Source organism: Naegleria fowleri (genome assembly GCF_008403515.1).
Source record: "Naegleria fowleri strain ATCC 30894 chromosome Unknown tig19, whole genome shotgun sequence".
NCBI lineage: Eukaryota > Heterolobosea > Eutetramitea > Acrasida > Naegleriidae > Naegleria > Naegleria fowleri.
Window position 1 is genome coordinate 646,747 of NW_025407951.1, and position 14,431 is coordinate 661,177.

Sequence of the window (14,431 nt, forward strand, 5' to 3'; positions counted from 1 at the left end):
TTTTCTGAGAAGGAAGTGATATTCTTTATTGTTGTAAATTCTTTTCTTTCTTTTTCGGTTTGGCAGATGAAGGTAAGAAGTGATAAAACACCAAATCGTTGGAATCATCTTGTCCGTTGCTGAATGTATGAAACTGCCACTTGTCATCCTGATCATTGACAGCTATGTGTTACTCACATGATTTGCCAATGATAATTTCAACTTACCTTAGAAAAAGTGCTCGTACTTTGAAAATGACCTCTAAATAACTTTGATTTTCTCTTCTTCTTCCCACTAGTGTTTCCTCCATTCTCTAGTGTCGGTGAAGAACTTGTCGATACAGAAGAACTAGTCGAAGGTGAGGCAATATTTTGATTCAAACCCATTGCACCGCCAACACCACTACTACTACCACTCGAACTTGGACTATTAAGCGAAACATGATTCATCATGTAATTCAAATCACCATTTGTTGGCGTTCCACCGCCACCACTACTACCAACACTATTGGGAGAAGAATTATGAAACCTAAGAAAAGGAGAAGAAGAAGAAGAATTTGGTGAAGAGAGCGTTCGTTGATGTGCTTGTTGTGGCACCATTAAGGTAGAAGAAGAACCCATTGTACTCAATGCCTTTTGTTTTTTCAATGTCATGGTCAATGGTTGTTGTTGTGACTGAGAATTTGCATTGAAAAAGGTTACGGAAGGTAGTAGTGCTTCATCTTGTTGTTGAGAAGAAGAAAAAGAGCTAAAACTTTGACTTCTCCTCCTTAGAGAGGGATTGATCTTGGAGGATGATGATGAACGCGTGTTGCTACTGGTTCGTTGTTTGTTCCTGTTGTGATTCAAGTGGTGGTTGAGAGTGTTCTTGTTGTTGAAAGAGGGTGAGGAATGGTTAAAGGTAAAGGCTGATGATGGCTGTGGTGCTTGAAATGGTTGAGAGCCAACAACCATGGCACCTCTCATCCTCATGATAGAAGAATCTTCATATTGAGAATGTGGAGAAGGCAATGAAGAAGAAGAGAAGGATGGCATCTTCGTATGGAGGGATTGCCGTTGTTCTTCTTCTTTCTGTTGTCCAATGGAATTCACCACTGAAGCAGTGGAGGAAGAGCCAATAAATCCTTCCTCACCCATAATGAGTGGTCCTTGTTGTTGTTGTTGTTGATTCTGCTGATGATGAGGTTCATAAGGAGGTTGTTGTTGTAAGGTTGTACAAAGAAAAGAGGAAGAATAAGGACTGTTGTAATTTTTGGAATTGTTTTTGTAAGAAGAAAAATTATGTTGATCCTGATGATGAAAGAAGAAGGCTTTTTCAATGACATTCAATTCAGCCTCATCAAAGGATAAATTGAGAGGAAAGAGAGGAGAGGAGGATGAGTCTGTCGTGGTGGTGGTGGTGGTGGTGATGGTTGTTGTCGTTGAAGATAATGAATCCAAACTTGTACGACTTATGGGAACCATGAGAAGGAGTGGATTCATCATGGTTGAAGTAGAGCTCATTAGAGGGTTGTTGTTGTTGTTATTGTTCAAGTGGTGGTGGTGGTTGTTGTTGTTAAAGCTCGTCGTCGATGAATGAATGTTTTCTTCATCCAAAAAAGTATATTCAGGGAGAGAGGCCCATTGAGAATTGTTGGAGTAGTTGAGGTTGCGATTTGAGGGGTATGGTTGGTTCAATGGTTGTTGTTCCTGTTGATAGTTCATACCTCCTGCGGATGCACGGATGGTTGTCGAGAGATCAAAACAATCCATCTCGTCGTCCTCGGGGTGATGACTCTCTTCCATCATCATCATTGCCATAATATCGGTGTTTGGATGTTCGTCCGAGGCTTCTCGTTGAGGGAATATGAATTCCATCAAATTGTTATTGTTGGTAGGAGTGGTAGTGCTTGATGAAGAATTCGAGTAATTGTTCATCAATGGGTCATCATCTTGATGAGGTCGTTGTTGTTGTTCTTCTCCTAGCTCAGAGGCACACGAGTCTTTTATCTTCGAAAAGTTCTCCTCGTGAGTGAAACTGTTGTTGGGCGTGGCTGTGTAGATGTGTGTGGAGGATGACCTTTTCATTGTAATGAACGTTGTGTACACTTGAGTGATGTAACAAAAAACTGAGTTTGTGATTGATTGGGCAGAGCGGTGACAAGGAGAATCGATGATGAGACAACCAAAAGAGCTTTTTTGAATTATTGAGGTATAAAGAAAGATTCTTTTTTTTTCGCCAAGAGAAGAAAAGACAAACATTCGACAACAATCAAAGGAATGGTTGTTTCAGAATCATTGTTTGAGGTAAGCATGTGTCAAGGAGGTATCCGTCATTTAAGAGATGAATTATAATAGGTTTATATCAACAATGGCATGCGGAGATGTTGAAAAATACTTACAAATATTATATTTGGTAACCACAAAAGGATGATTATTCTCTGTAATGAGACAGAAATTGGTGATGTGATACCACTTGAAATCTAGTTTTCTGTTGATGGATTTTAGATGGATATGATGCTGAGCTCTCACGGCGAGAGATATTGATTTGATGAATATAATGAGGATCAATTGAAATCTCTCAGCTCTCCACTCGTGTCGATCGACGTGTATATTGTTCAAGAGAGACAAGTACCTCGCTCAATACCTTTCTTGCTGCTGTTGTTAGTAAAACAGTGCGCGATATTATAATTTGAAAATAGTCAGAGATGATGTATCTCAGTGAGAGTAATTCTGTGTGATATTACACAATGCAGCACCAACGCTCTTGACACCAATCATCAACACGTTGATTCACAAATGCAAATTATGAAATATAATGATTCGAATCTACAAGAGAGATTGTTCGGTAAGCTCGTATTGTGAATCTACTGAACAGTTACTCCTCCAATATTGACGCCGAACGTGGGCAATTCTCTATCTGCCGTTCGTGTGTTGTTGTTTTTTGTGTTCTTACGCTCTCACTCGATGTCACCCACTGATGATTTTGCTGCTGGTGCCTCTTCATCAATGATCCACCACTACCATCAACAACAAAATGTTTATGCCACACATATTCGGAACAACATACGCTATTGGATATATACAATTTTTGGTAGTACTTGCACGAATTTGGTTGATTTGGCAATTCCTTGCTTGCGAAGAGTTTTGCACGAAGAGCGCTTTTAAAGCAACAAAAATTCTCTGTCTGCTGTGAAAGGCAAACGTTGTTCGAATGGAACGACTTTCCTGCGACTAGTGTGATGCAAGAATTCATAGAAAATCCAAGTTGAATCTGAAAAGGGATAATGGTATGAGAAAGTGGTGGTTCAAGTGTGAGTGTGAAATAGTTTCCTTTCTAGAATGAATGGAATGCAGTGCGTTTGGCTATGATTTTGGAAAGGGTTTTTCAACAATCCTCATTAAATTCTGCGCAGGTGAAAGCAATTCTCACAAATTAAGAGAAGAGGAAATGTGTTCTCCATTTTTAGAAGTACATGACATTCATCTAAATACGAAAGAGGTTGTCATGGATTACCGGTCGAATAATAACATGTTATTGTTGGCTTTGCAGTACAAAAACACGTCCTTTTGAAAAACTGTTCACAATTTCTGTAATCAATATTTTGTCATACGAAAATAGGAAAACAAATTGCATGGAGAAGTGCTGACCAACGTTGTGGTTTGGACATTTTTTTGTTGGTTCTTATGAATGTGTGTTTCTGTGACGTGATCACACGTTGGTGGCAGTGAAAACAGTCATTATGTTTAATTAACATGGAAACTCCTCAAATGTCATTCTTACAACTTGGACATTTCTATATTCTCAATGACAGACTTTAAACCTTCCACTTGTTTAGTCACAGCATCGACATGTGGTTTCATAATGTATTGTTCAGCATAGATTTTCATTTTCGAAACATCTGTCATGTAATTACTCCATGAATTGTCTGTCATAAAATCAAGTTTCACCAAAAGGTGTGAAACTGCCTTTTCTAAATTCGAAATATGTGTATCAAAGAGAGCAAATTGACTTTCCTTAATTTTCTTCTTCTTGATTAAATCATGACCAGATCGTTTGGAAATAATATCTAATTGAACCAATTCCATGTTAAATGCACAAAAGGCATACACATAAGCTCCATAGAGGAATCTTCGAGCTATTTTCACCGTTTTTAAAGCTTCATCGACCCAAAATAAATACTTGTATGGTACATCGGTGTGGACATAAACATCTGCCTTAAATTGTTGTAATTGGTTTTTCATGTAATGATTGGATCTTTCACGCTCTAACCATCGATTGTGTTCACCCATCTTTTCCTGATAGTAAATATAATGCTTGTAGAGTTTTTGTTGAATTTCTCCGGATTTGTCAAGGTGTAGAGTTTCTGAAGTAAATTGTACAATTTTTTCCTTACAAGCTTCAAAGTTGTGGTTATGCCAATTTCCAAAACAAAGCCAACAAAATTCATGATGACACATTGAGCATGTCATGTGATTACAACCTCCATTTTTGTCAATTAATCTCTTACATTTAGGACATGGCTTGGTGTTCTTTTGAATAAAATCATAACTAGCTCCTTCTGTCATTGACGATGATTTCTTTGAGAATTCTTCAAACATTTCACATGTTGCTGGATAGTGAGGAGATTTTCCACATTGGAAGCAAAACAATGTGTCACATGGCACGCACCGTACTTTGTGAAGTGGGATATCGACTGTCTTTTTAATGACACATTTGCATCCAGGAGCATTTGGGCATCGAGTCACCATAAAGTGATCGTTCACATACGTGTCAACCCTGTTCTCAATATATTTCATTTTGATTCTTTCATTCTCGCGCTTGGCATTAAACGTCTGGGCATTACTAAAGAATGAAAATATAAAGTCTTGCGTAAGTGCAGTATTACATTCCATGCAATTAATTCTTGTCTGTCCTAATCCAGAAATTTCCTTAATTTTAACTTCCAAATATCCTCTCCAACATGGTTCACAAAACCTGTGGCCACATACTGGGTTCTTTCTCATTGGTACGTCGTCACAGAAACATGCTGGACAGGTGGGATCGTCCTCCTCTTCATTGCATTGGATATTTTGAGAAGAGTCGCTTCCTGATTCACCCAGAAATATGGCCTTAAACGCTTCACATGGAACCCCACATTTTTTACACACAAATTCTTCACCATGTTCCCAATAGTCGTGTGAGAATGACTCCACTCTCCATCGATATTGTTTCAACATGGCCAAAATGAAATCATCTCCATATCCAATCTCTTGAACAGGATTCAATTGAAGCAAATCTTTTGTATGTTGAATTTCAGTTTCTTGTTCTTTCATAATGTCATATTCATCTATCAACACTTTGTATGATTTTGAGTCTTGCTTTCGTTTCTTATATTGTTCCCATAAATGTTCCAACGTTTCTTCTTCTTTTGAAATGTTAATGATATAATTAGGATCAACAGCATTTCTACGTAATTCAGAAGCAATCGTTTGTGATTGAATTTGTTCTTCATCGTAAGTAGAGGCATCTACAAGCTCAATCACAATGTTATCATTGTCGTCACATGCAAAAACGTTTTCTTCGTCTTCGTTGGGATCTCGATAAACTATTTCTTCTTCTTCAATATCGACATCTTCATCGTGAATTTCATCATTGCTGTCGAGCTCATAATCATCGTCAACACATTCATGTGGCTCCTCTTCATGCTTCTTGTCATGATTCATTTGATCTTCGCTATTAATGTTCTTCTTTTCTTGTCCAGTGACTCCTTCATTTTCAATAATCACAATCTCCTCTTCGGAAGACTTTCCTTGCTGTGGTTCAGGAATATGTTCGTGTTGATCCAACAACAATGATTGATTGATTCCACTTGTATCATCGTGTGTTATTGAAGTATCATTCTCAGAAGAAGAGGATTTGGAGAGCATCATCTCATCCTCTTGCATCATGATCAATCGGCCAATGGTCTGACCTTCATCTCGGTCTTCTTGTAAATAGATTTTTAAAATTTCATTCGGAGTTCGGGTAGGAAAGAGTTCATGAATGGAGAGAACAGCATTTCGGACGAGATCCTTCTCTTGTTGCGACCATGAATCAAATTTCGATTTCTTCTTTGTAGAGGATGAAGAAGAAGAACTCTTTTTCGTCATTTTTTGTTGAACGAAGAAGAGTTCATTATTCAGCTGAGGTGCCACCTTTTCATACAGATTTCAATTTCAATTTCGGAAATGATAAATTTTCTAGTGTGTTGACCACTTCTCTACCCATTTTCTTCTTTTCTTAACCTCGTGTTCAGAAACTGATGATGCAGAATAACAATGGTCAATTTATTTGCACCATCACAAACACATTAAGAGAGTAGTGCTGATAATTTTTTCCTTGCCTCTAAAATGTACTCATCGTCACATTCTTCGGCTTCTTCGCCCGAATGAGCCTCCTGGAATAATCTTTCAAATTCTAAAAAGTGAACACGAGCTTGCTCTAACTGTTGATGATTAAAAAGTGTAATGGCATAATTCAATTCAAACAAATAGTCACTCTCCATTTCAATTGCTTTTTCATAGGCTGAACAAGCATTTTCAAAATCATCCAATCGATTCAGTGTTATCCCCAAATACATGTAAGTGCTCGCGAAATTTGGATTCAAATTGATAGAAGTCGAAAAGTAATGGAAGGCAGATGCATATTGTTTGGTATTCAAGTGCACAAGACCAAGATTATAAGAAATGATCCACTCAAATGGTGCCAAATAGAGAGCTCTCTTCAAACATGCGATCGAAGTCACATAGTCCAACTTGCCAAAGAAACACATGCCAATATTATTCCAAAGCTGCGCCGAGTTTGGATTCTTTTTCGCTGCAATTCTATACTTGCTCAAAGCAACATCCATTTCTCCATGATCTTGGATAATTGAGCCTGTAGCAAGAATGGTTTTTGGATTTGAAGGATCATGTGAGAGTGAATTTCCCAAATAATCAAAAGCTTTCAAATTATCACCAATCCTCAAATACAACAATCCCACAGTACTTAATAGTTCGGGATTTTCAGGAGAAAAGTCAAGTGCCTCAAGGTATATATCGATGGCCTCTTCGTACCGTTCTTGAATTGTGAAAATTTTACCGAGTTCAATGAATGTGATGTCATGACGATGAATAGAGTTTGCCCTCTGATAGCAGTCTTCTGCTTTTTCAAATTCACCCAAGTTTGCATGGCACAAACCCTTGTTATGGTAAATTTCCCAGTCTTGTGGAGAGATTTTTTTGGCCTCGTCATAAATTTCAATCGCTTCTTTGAATTTACCTAACAAGTACAAGCTCTTTCCGACTTGTTTTATATTTTGAGGATTCATTGGATTTAGAATACATGCTTGTTGAAATAATTGGAGAGATTGAGCGATATCACCTTGCTGTCGTTTGATCAAGCCTTTAACGTATAAGGCAAATTCACAACGACCTTCGCAAGCTTTCATTTGCTCATCAATGACCTGTAAACATTCATCAATATCTTGCCGAGTATACAACACATGAATGAGCCAGTTTTTTCTCTCCTTCTCAGCTTCCACCTCGGAGACTTGTCGTTTAATTTCAACTTTTGATTGTTGTTGTTGCTGTTGTTGTTGCATCAAGTGTTCTTTAATATCTCGAGCTAATTCGTCATGAAACTCATCGTTTTGCGAGGTGGAATTTCCTCCTCCGTTGTTGTTGTTGTTGTTGATTGGAGTATTTACGCTCGAAGAGGGTGATGAAGGTTGCATGGTGTTGTGTAGTGGTTCAATTTTTATTGTATTGTGTTTTGGCGCCATTTTTCTAAATCATGCCAATAAGTATTGTTGTTCTCGAAAAACCTCGGACAGAAAAAACGCAAATTTTTATGCGAGTCGAATAAAGACGCATTTTTAATGTTGAGCGTTAAACGCGAGTTGGTGAGTGCAAAAATGCGAATGTGGCGAATATTTTTAAAATCGAACACGCAATCAAATACAAACTCACAAATTTCATCAAACTTTACATTTTATTTTCATTAAACCAATGTTGTTGACTAAATAACACGAAATTTCTCACTATCTCGACTGGCAATTCTGAAATACATTGTTCAAGGATATTTGGAAGCAATTCAGTAGAGAATTCATAATCCTTCAATCGCTTTTTGAGCCATCCAAAACAGTACTCGATTGGATTGTAGTCAGGGGAGTATGGACTTTGAAACAACAGTCTGACATCCTTTTGGAGCATTAGAACTGATCGATGAATACGAGAAACAAAAGGAAGTATTGAAGAAGAAAAATCCAAGAAAAAGAAAAGGAGAAGGTGTCGTATCTCCAATCTTGGACTTGAAATTCAAGAAAATTGAAGAAAAAGCATAAGAGTTACTGACAGCTGATACGTGTTTAGACCCTCCTGAGTTCATGATTACTCCGAAACAACCTAGCTTTTTGACTCCAATTGTCACTCCTTCACAAAAATTCCCACATACCGACATGTCATCAAAGAGTGACAAAACCAATAATGCCTCCACCGTTCGTGCAACCTACAACCAACAATTCATTGAAGATTTATGAAATACCTGTAGGTCAACTTAAACGAGAGTTTTCTATTCAACTGAAGAAAGATATGGACGAATTCTAAGAATTTGCCTCTTCTGAAAAGCTTGTAGAAAGATTGAAAACCATGTCAGAAACAAATTCAATTTATTTCAAACAAAAAGAAGAAGAATTGTTCAAAGAAAAGGAAGAGTTTTTGAGATTATGGGAAGAAAAATTTGAGAAATTCAAGCAACAAAACGATAAATTCGCAACGCCTTATGTTGATCTCTATAATGGATGTGTTGCAATCTTGAACAACATGTGGAAAAAGACTCTCCAACCAAAAAAAAAGGTTCCAACATGCGAGAATGTTCCACACCAACGTTGGTTCTCTGTTCAAAAAGAAGAAAATCGAGCATGCTCAGAATCTTAGAGAGAGGTCAGCGATGGTGGTAATGATGAATCCTTCTTCTTCCTCACCTCCTCCTCTTCCTCCTCTTCCTCCTCTCAGGAATCTTCCTTCTTCTGAAACAACTCGATTGAAAATGTTTCAATCCGTTTTTGATCCTTCCGATTTATTTCATTTCATCGTGATGAGTGGATTTCTACAGCTTGATCATGTGCTTGGCCTTCGGTTGGTTTGCAAACTATGGAATGAGCACATTATGCTCGAGGGGAAGGGATGGAATGCCTTTCAGTATCATGTTCTCATTCGTAAATTTCATTTGAGCCTTCCATCCGAACACAAGGTCCCTTCTTCTCTTTCGTTATCATCATCGTCTTCGTATGAAACCATCAAACTCTTCTTTTCCATTGCAAAAGCCTGCAATTCAGTTCGTACTGGATTGGCACATCCTTACTTTTGTGCGTTTCGTGAAGGGAATGTTTTTCAAGGTGAAACAAATCACACCATGATGATGGAAACAAGAATGGATTTTGAGGAAGATCTTGCAGGACAATTTCTTTCTGAAAAGTTTTATCGTTCAATGCCGCATGTTACTCCCATGTTGAACAAGGAACTTAATGTGGTTTTGGATTACATTCCTTCGTTTTTGTGGGCTAAAATATGTTATTGGGCTAATTTGAATCATGGTCAATGGTTCAATCGAAAGGACAGTTGTCAACAACAAGATCATGACAACAATCAGCACAATTTTGTGGTGAGCTCAATATTGTGGACACAACGAATTTTCACCTATTCCTATGATGAATTTAATTTCGACATGGTGATTCATTTTGAAGGAAGCTTTTTTGCATCAAAGAAGAGAATGATTGAAAAATTGTTTCTCGTGGATGCAGTGGAACTAACAATTCAAAAAGAGGCACCAATTCCATTGGATCCAACAATTTATGACAAAAAATTTAATTATGTTTTAACGAGTTCTTGTTTTGAGACTGATCAAAGTCATGATATCTGTAAAGTTATTACAACGTTTGGCGAATTTAAATTGAGATATATTGATACCTATTTTCTGAATCATTATAGAGACTCTAACCAGTTGGTTAAAGATCCAGTTCCCAAAGGACTTGATGCATTTTTCAATTCAGAATTACAACAAACTTTATTCCAATTTTGGTCAAAGGGTTTGTTGCATGTGAAATTTATAAGAAATTTCTTTGTAAGATTGTTATTGGCACTTGCACACAAAAGACACGATTGGTACTCACTTTCATTCCATGATTCCATTCAGGAGAGTTGTCCCAACATGAAAGCTACAAATGGAGTCATTGAATGGTTTCATGAATTTGTTCAAACGAAAAAACAAGAATATTCAGAAATTTGGCACACTTTTATCAATGATCATGAAGTTTTTCAAGGATTTCATGAGGGAGAGAAAATTCAATCCTATTTGGTGATCTTAATGCTTAAACCTAATATGGAAACCCAATCCTGTCCATTCCAACTTGTGAAATATTTATTTTATGAATACAAACTTGATGGAGAAATATTGAGTTAGACAAAAAATAATAAAACATGAGAACATTATTGACACGCACTTGATTCGCTAAAATCCATGATTTCCAAAATCGTTCAAAATGATCAAGTTCCTATGAACTCAATGAGAAAAAAATGAATCTTCGAGAATCCACTCCCATGATGATGATGGTTCATTCCGAAGCATCCAATGATGTGGCTCTCACGACTCGGACAAAGCTGTGTCAACCCGGACACACGATTGGCTCCAATGAATTGCATCACTGTGAGGAGAAGGCCCATGATGATGTTGTGAATGGAAAAATGGTTTCAATCCTTCAACAACAAGATGTGAAAGCTTCTTCTTTGCATCCTTCTCCATGTCATCATCACATCATTCAACCAAAAGATATTCTTGTATTTTTAATCATGGTTCTTTTCATATCATTGTCACAATATGGACTAGGTCATTATGTGATGCGAAGGAATGAATTTACTTTGATGGAATATACAGCTGCTTGTTTTGTGAGTGTGTCGGCTTTGATTGGAGGATTTCAATTTTATTTTAAAGTGAGTATGAAATAATGAGGATGTCTTTAAATGTTTGTTTACTTTTAGAGGAACATTTTTTTTTCGAATGAATATTAATTTTTATTATTATTTTTTGCAATATTAATTTTTTGAATGAATTTAATTGAAAATATATATCAATTAAATCATCATACAATAATGACACAATAATTTATGAATTGAAATACATGAACCAACCGAATGTGGATGTGAAAAAATTGTGAAATGATCATACAAGGCTCAACAATTGGCACTTTCCACATTTAGCAAATCAGAATATTTCAATGTCGATTGTTTTGTTGATCGATACATTCCTTTCATACCTCATTCGATTTATTTATACTCATTTGGAGATTTATTTATTATGGCATGCATTATTCCAACCTCTCCCACAATGAATCAACTCATTCATATATTATTTGGATTACTGATTGTCACATTGTGTCAATGCTTAATTTTTGTGACATTTCCTTCGAACGTGCCAGCTCATTATCGCATGGAATTAAAAAAATACGAAGAAAAGTATGGTAAACTGGATCGAATGACAAAGTATCTTTTCGAAATGATGCATCAAATGGATCATGACACGAATACAGTGCCATCAGGTCATTGCTCAATAGCTACCTATTTATCGATCACACAGTGGCATATCTTTGGAGTTTTCACTTTATTGAACCCGTTACTTATTGCATGTAGTTGTGTCATGACCAAACAACATGCATTCATGGATACAGTGTTAGGAATATTATTTGGATTTGTGATCTATGCTGTTGTAAATGTCAATACTATTTTTTAAGGACCTTAAGGTCGAAATTGTTAAGGTGACGTTGTCAAGATTGGGGTTCTCCCTATCTTTGGTTGATAAAATATTTTGGATGATTTCATAAAGTTTTAAACAATTTTATTGGTGGTGTCTATTGTAGGAATGAGAAGGATTGGTAGAGGGGGAAGATGCATTGTTTGTGGGTTGTTGTTGTTGATTTGAAGTTGTGAAGGAGGTGTTTGTTGTGGACGAAAAATTATTGTGGAATCTAATTCCACACAAGAATCCTAAGCGGAATCCTTCAATAACAAAATTTAAATCTCGTTGATCTCGTACTCCTTCTTGCATCTTTTCAAATATTTGATAAATATCATGCTCAGACTTGCAAATTTGTCTGAGAATTCCTAGATATTCATTGAGATGTTCATTGTCATTATGACAAGTCATTGGATTGTAAGAGGTGTTGAGATTTCCATTTTGATCCAAAACTGCATTAAAACCGATTGGGTGCTGTGGTGATGCATTATTATTCACTTGGATGATGTGAAAATTTGGGGGCAAAGTATTGACACTCTGGCCAGATGTCGTTGCTGAGCTCGTATTGTATGGAAAGGATGGTTGAACATTTACAGTGATGCTATTGGTGGTGTTTGAAGTGGATGGTAGAGTGTTGTTGTTGTTATTACCAGCTGAATTCGCATTCACAGAGACTGAAGTCAGCAAGTCCTTCAAATATTCAACTTGTTGCTGACCTATCAGAGGGAACATGTCACTTAAATTGCCAAAAATTAGATCATGGTTTGTATTTGGCTGGGGTGTATGTGCATTGGACGAGTTTGTTGTTGTCATATTAGCTTGATTATTGACATGAGGATGATGGCCTGAGGAACTGGAAGAGGAAGAATGGCTAGTAGTAGATTGTTGCTCTGATTTGACGTGCACTCTCGTTGGAGATAATCTTGCTGATGCAACATCTTGCTCGTCGCCAGTACCATCTGCAGAATTTTCTTCTTGGTTGTTCAAGGAATTGCTAGAATTCGAAGGTGCAACGTTTTGATTGGCACCATTACCCTTCTTGAACTGAGATCGATATTTCTGCAAATGTGACTTGATGTGTGTTGTTGTAATATGATCCACATTCATCAGTTGAAGAATTTCTTTAGGACGAGCTTCATACAATCCTAACTTGTCAACAGCTTTAACAAATAGATCATGCAAGGAAGGAGTCCATACCAATCGCTTTGGTTTCTGAGAGGTGGTTGTTGCACCTACAATCTCAACGGTTCCTGTGAGAGAAGGATGACGATCCTTCTTGATCTTCTTGTTGGAAGAATCTTCTATGGTCCCATTTTTCCGTTTTTTTGTATCATGTTCCGAGTTCCCAGTCTCATTACGGTAATTTTGCATTCCAATATTATTGTTGTTATTGAGAGATTGTGTGGGTGGGCAATAGGGGTCGTCATCAAAGGAATGATACAAAGATATTTGTGGTCGATGAGTAGTACCAATAATGGATGAAGTTGTTGTATGTGAATGTTGGTTGTTCAAGTTATTTTGAAAGGCATCCATCATCATGGCAGAAAAGAGCATTGAATTGTTGTTGTTGTTGTTCGAGTGATTGATAGTGTGACTGTTTGTTCCCGATGCACTGTTTTGAGAATATGTAAAGTTGGAACTGTTTGAGGGCATGGATGCTTGTTGAGAATGGTTTTGTTGTTGTTGAGGTGAAGAAGGTGGTGGCGACGAAGATGATGATGATGTGGTGGTTGTTCTTCTCATAGTAGAAGTGACAGTGACTCTTGATGTAGTTTGATCTCGCAGTGATGGTTGTGTTTGCTTTTGTGTTTTTTTCAAGTTGGAGAAACTGAAACTTTCACTCTTGACAAATATGCAGAAATAGCACACGCAAGATGGATATCTTTTGAGAATCAATCAGAAGAGTTAAAATCTGATTTCTAAAAAGAAAAAATGTTCAAATAAAAGCAGAAATCATGTTTCCAGATCATAGCATCAATTCGACATAATAGTGAATTGGATAATGAGTCATAATGATCGTGTTGATTCAATAGTTGATTGAACCGTTCGACATTTGATGTATGTCATTGTGACAGGTCATTGTTGTGGAAATTTCTCAATGTCACTTACCTAATGGAAATGAACGAGAGAGAATACAATGGTCTTCTTGTGGTTTGAATCTTTTTGACAGAAGTGTCGAATTCACTGCAAGTAATAGGCGGCGGTCGTTGAGTCTTTTTTTCAAAAGAGCTTTTTCTGTTCCTTATTTGAACCAATAGAGTAGCAAGTACAAAAATCATCAGAAAGAATATTCATTCTCTCTGTGTCGCCGGTCCATAGAAAATGTTGTTGCTCAGGATGAGATTCTTCACATTTGACATGTACATTTTTGGTGTTTTGTGTTGCCATCTTCTCTTTTTGATGGCGGATCCATTTTCCTTGAATATTCTTCCCGAGCACAAAATCCAAATCGCAAAAATGCGAGTGCGAATCTGCGTATGTGATTTTTGCTATTCTTCTACAAAGGGCACTGAGTACATTCTTGTGGACGAATATTCTTTGTCCGCACAGGATGAATCGATCTTGACGATTGATGTTTTTCGTATGACTGACTGGCATTCAGAGAGAGATGTGCGACACCACTACAAAGTTCCTAACTAAGAGTTCATTATGTCAACAGTACTCAAAATGACCTGTTGTTGTTGTA

At 37.1% G+C, this 14,431-nt stretch overlaps 8 protein-coding genes across 8 annotated transcripts; 3 read left to right on the forward strand and 5 right to left on the reverse strand.

The window, feature by feature from the left end:
- Nucleotides 1-25: 25 nt before the first annotated feature.
- Nucleotides 26-2,045, reverse strand: FDP41_013664 (uncharacterized protein; the record flags this gene model as incomplete). Its single annotated transcript, XM_044704319.1, has 2 exons — nucleotides 26-148; nucleotides 207-2,045. The coding sequence occupies 2 exons, from the start codon at nucleotides 2,043-2,045 to the stop codon at nucleotides 26-28; spliced, it is 1,962 nt and encodes a 653-aa protein (XP_044565163.1).
- A 1,692-nt stretch (nucleotides 2,046-3,737) lies between these two features.
- On the reverse strand, nucleotides 3,738-6,089 carry FDP41_013665 (uncharacterized protein; the record flags this gene model as incomplete). Its single annotated transcript, XM_044704320.1, has 1 exon — nucleotides 3,738-6,089. One exon carries the CDS (start codon nucleotides 6,087-6,089, stop codon nucleotides 3,738-3,740), a length of 2,352 nt encoding a protein of 783 aa, XP_044565164.1.
- Nucleotides 6,090-6,289: 200 nt separating this feature from the next.
- Nucleotides 6,290-7,693, reverse strand: FDP41_013666 (uncharacterized protein; the record flags this gene model as incomplete). Its single annotated transcript, XM_044704321.1, has 1 exon — nucleotides 6,290-7,693. The coding sequence occupies one exon, from the start codon at nucleotides 7,691-7,693 to the stop codon at nucleotides 6,290-6,292; it is 1,404 nt and encodes a 467-aa protein (XP_044565165.1).
- A 751-nt stretch (nucleotides 7,694-8,444) lies between these two features.
- Nucleotides 8,445-8,894, forward strand: FDP41_013667 (uncharacterized protein; the record flags this gene model as incomplete). Its single annotated transcript, XM_044704322.1, has 2 exons — nucleotides 8,445-8,504; nucleotides 8,586-8,894. The coding sequence occupies 2 exons, from the start codon at nucleotides 8,445-8,447 to the stop codon at nucleotides 8,892-8,894; spliced, it is 369 nt and encodes a 122-aa protein (XP_044565166.1).
- A 22-nt stretch (nucleotides 8,895-8,916) lies between these two features.
- FDP41_013668 (uncharacterized protein) lies at nucleotides 8,917-10,419 on the forward strand (the record flags this gene model as incomplete). The annotated part of the gene is made up of 1 exon (XM_044704323.1): nucleotides 8,917-10,419. The coding sequence occupies one exon, from the start codon at nucleotides 8,917-8,919 to the stop codon at nucleotides 10,417-10,419; it is 1,503 nt and encodes a 500-aa protein (XP_044565167.1).
- Nucleotides 10,420-10,532: 113 nt separating this feature from the next.
- On the forward strand, nucleotides 10,533-11,742 carry FDP41_013669 (uncharacterized protein; the record flags this gene model as incomplete). Its single annotated transcript, XM_044704324.1, has 2 exons — nucleotides 10,533-10,946; nucleotides 11,185-11,742. 2 exons carry the CDS (start codon nucleotides 10,533-10,535, stop codon nucleotides 11,740-11,742), a joined length of 972 nt encoding a protein of 323 aa, XP_044565168.1.
- A 105-nt stretch (nucleotides 11,743-11,847) lies between these two features.
- On the reverse strand, nucleotides 11,848-13,488 carry FDP41_013670 (uncharacterized protein; the record flags this gene model as incomplete). The annotated part of the gene is made up of 1 exon (XM_044704326.1): nucleotides 11,848-13,488. The coding sequence occupies one exon, from the start codon at nucleotides 13,486-13,488 to the stop codon at nucleotides 11,848-11,850; it is 1,641 nt and encodes a 546-aa protein (XP_044565169.1).
- Nucleotides 13,489-13,582: 94 nt separating this feature from the next.
- On the reverse strand, nucleotides 13,583-14,024 carry FDP41_013671 (uncharacterized protein; the record flags this gene model as incomplete). The annotated part of the gene is made up of 2 exons (XM_044704327.1): nucleotides 13,583-13,664; nucleotides 13,855-14,024. The coding sequence occupies 2 exons, from the start codon at nucleotides 14,022-14,024 to the stop codon at nucleotides 13,583-13,585; spliced, it is 252 nt and encodes an 83-aa protein (XP_044565170.1).
- Nucleotides 14,025-14,431: the final 407 nt, after the last annotated feature.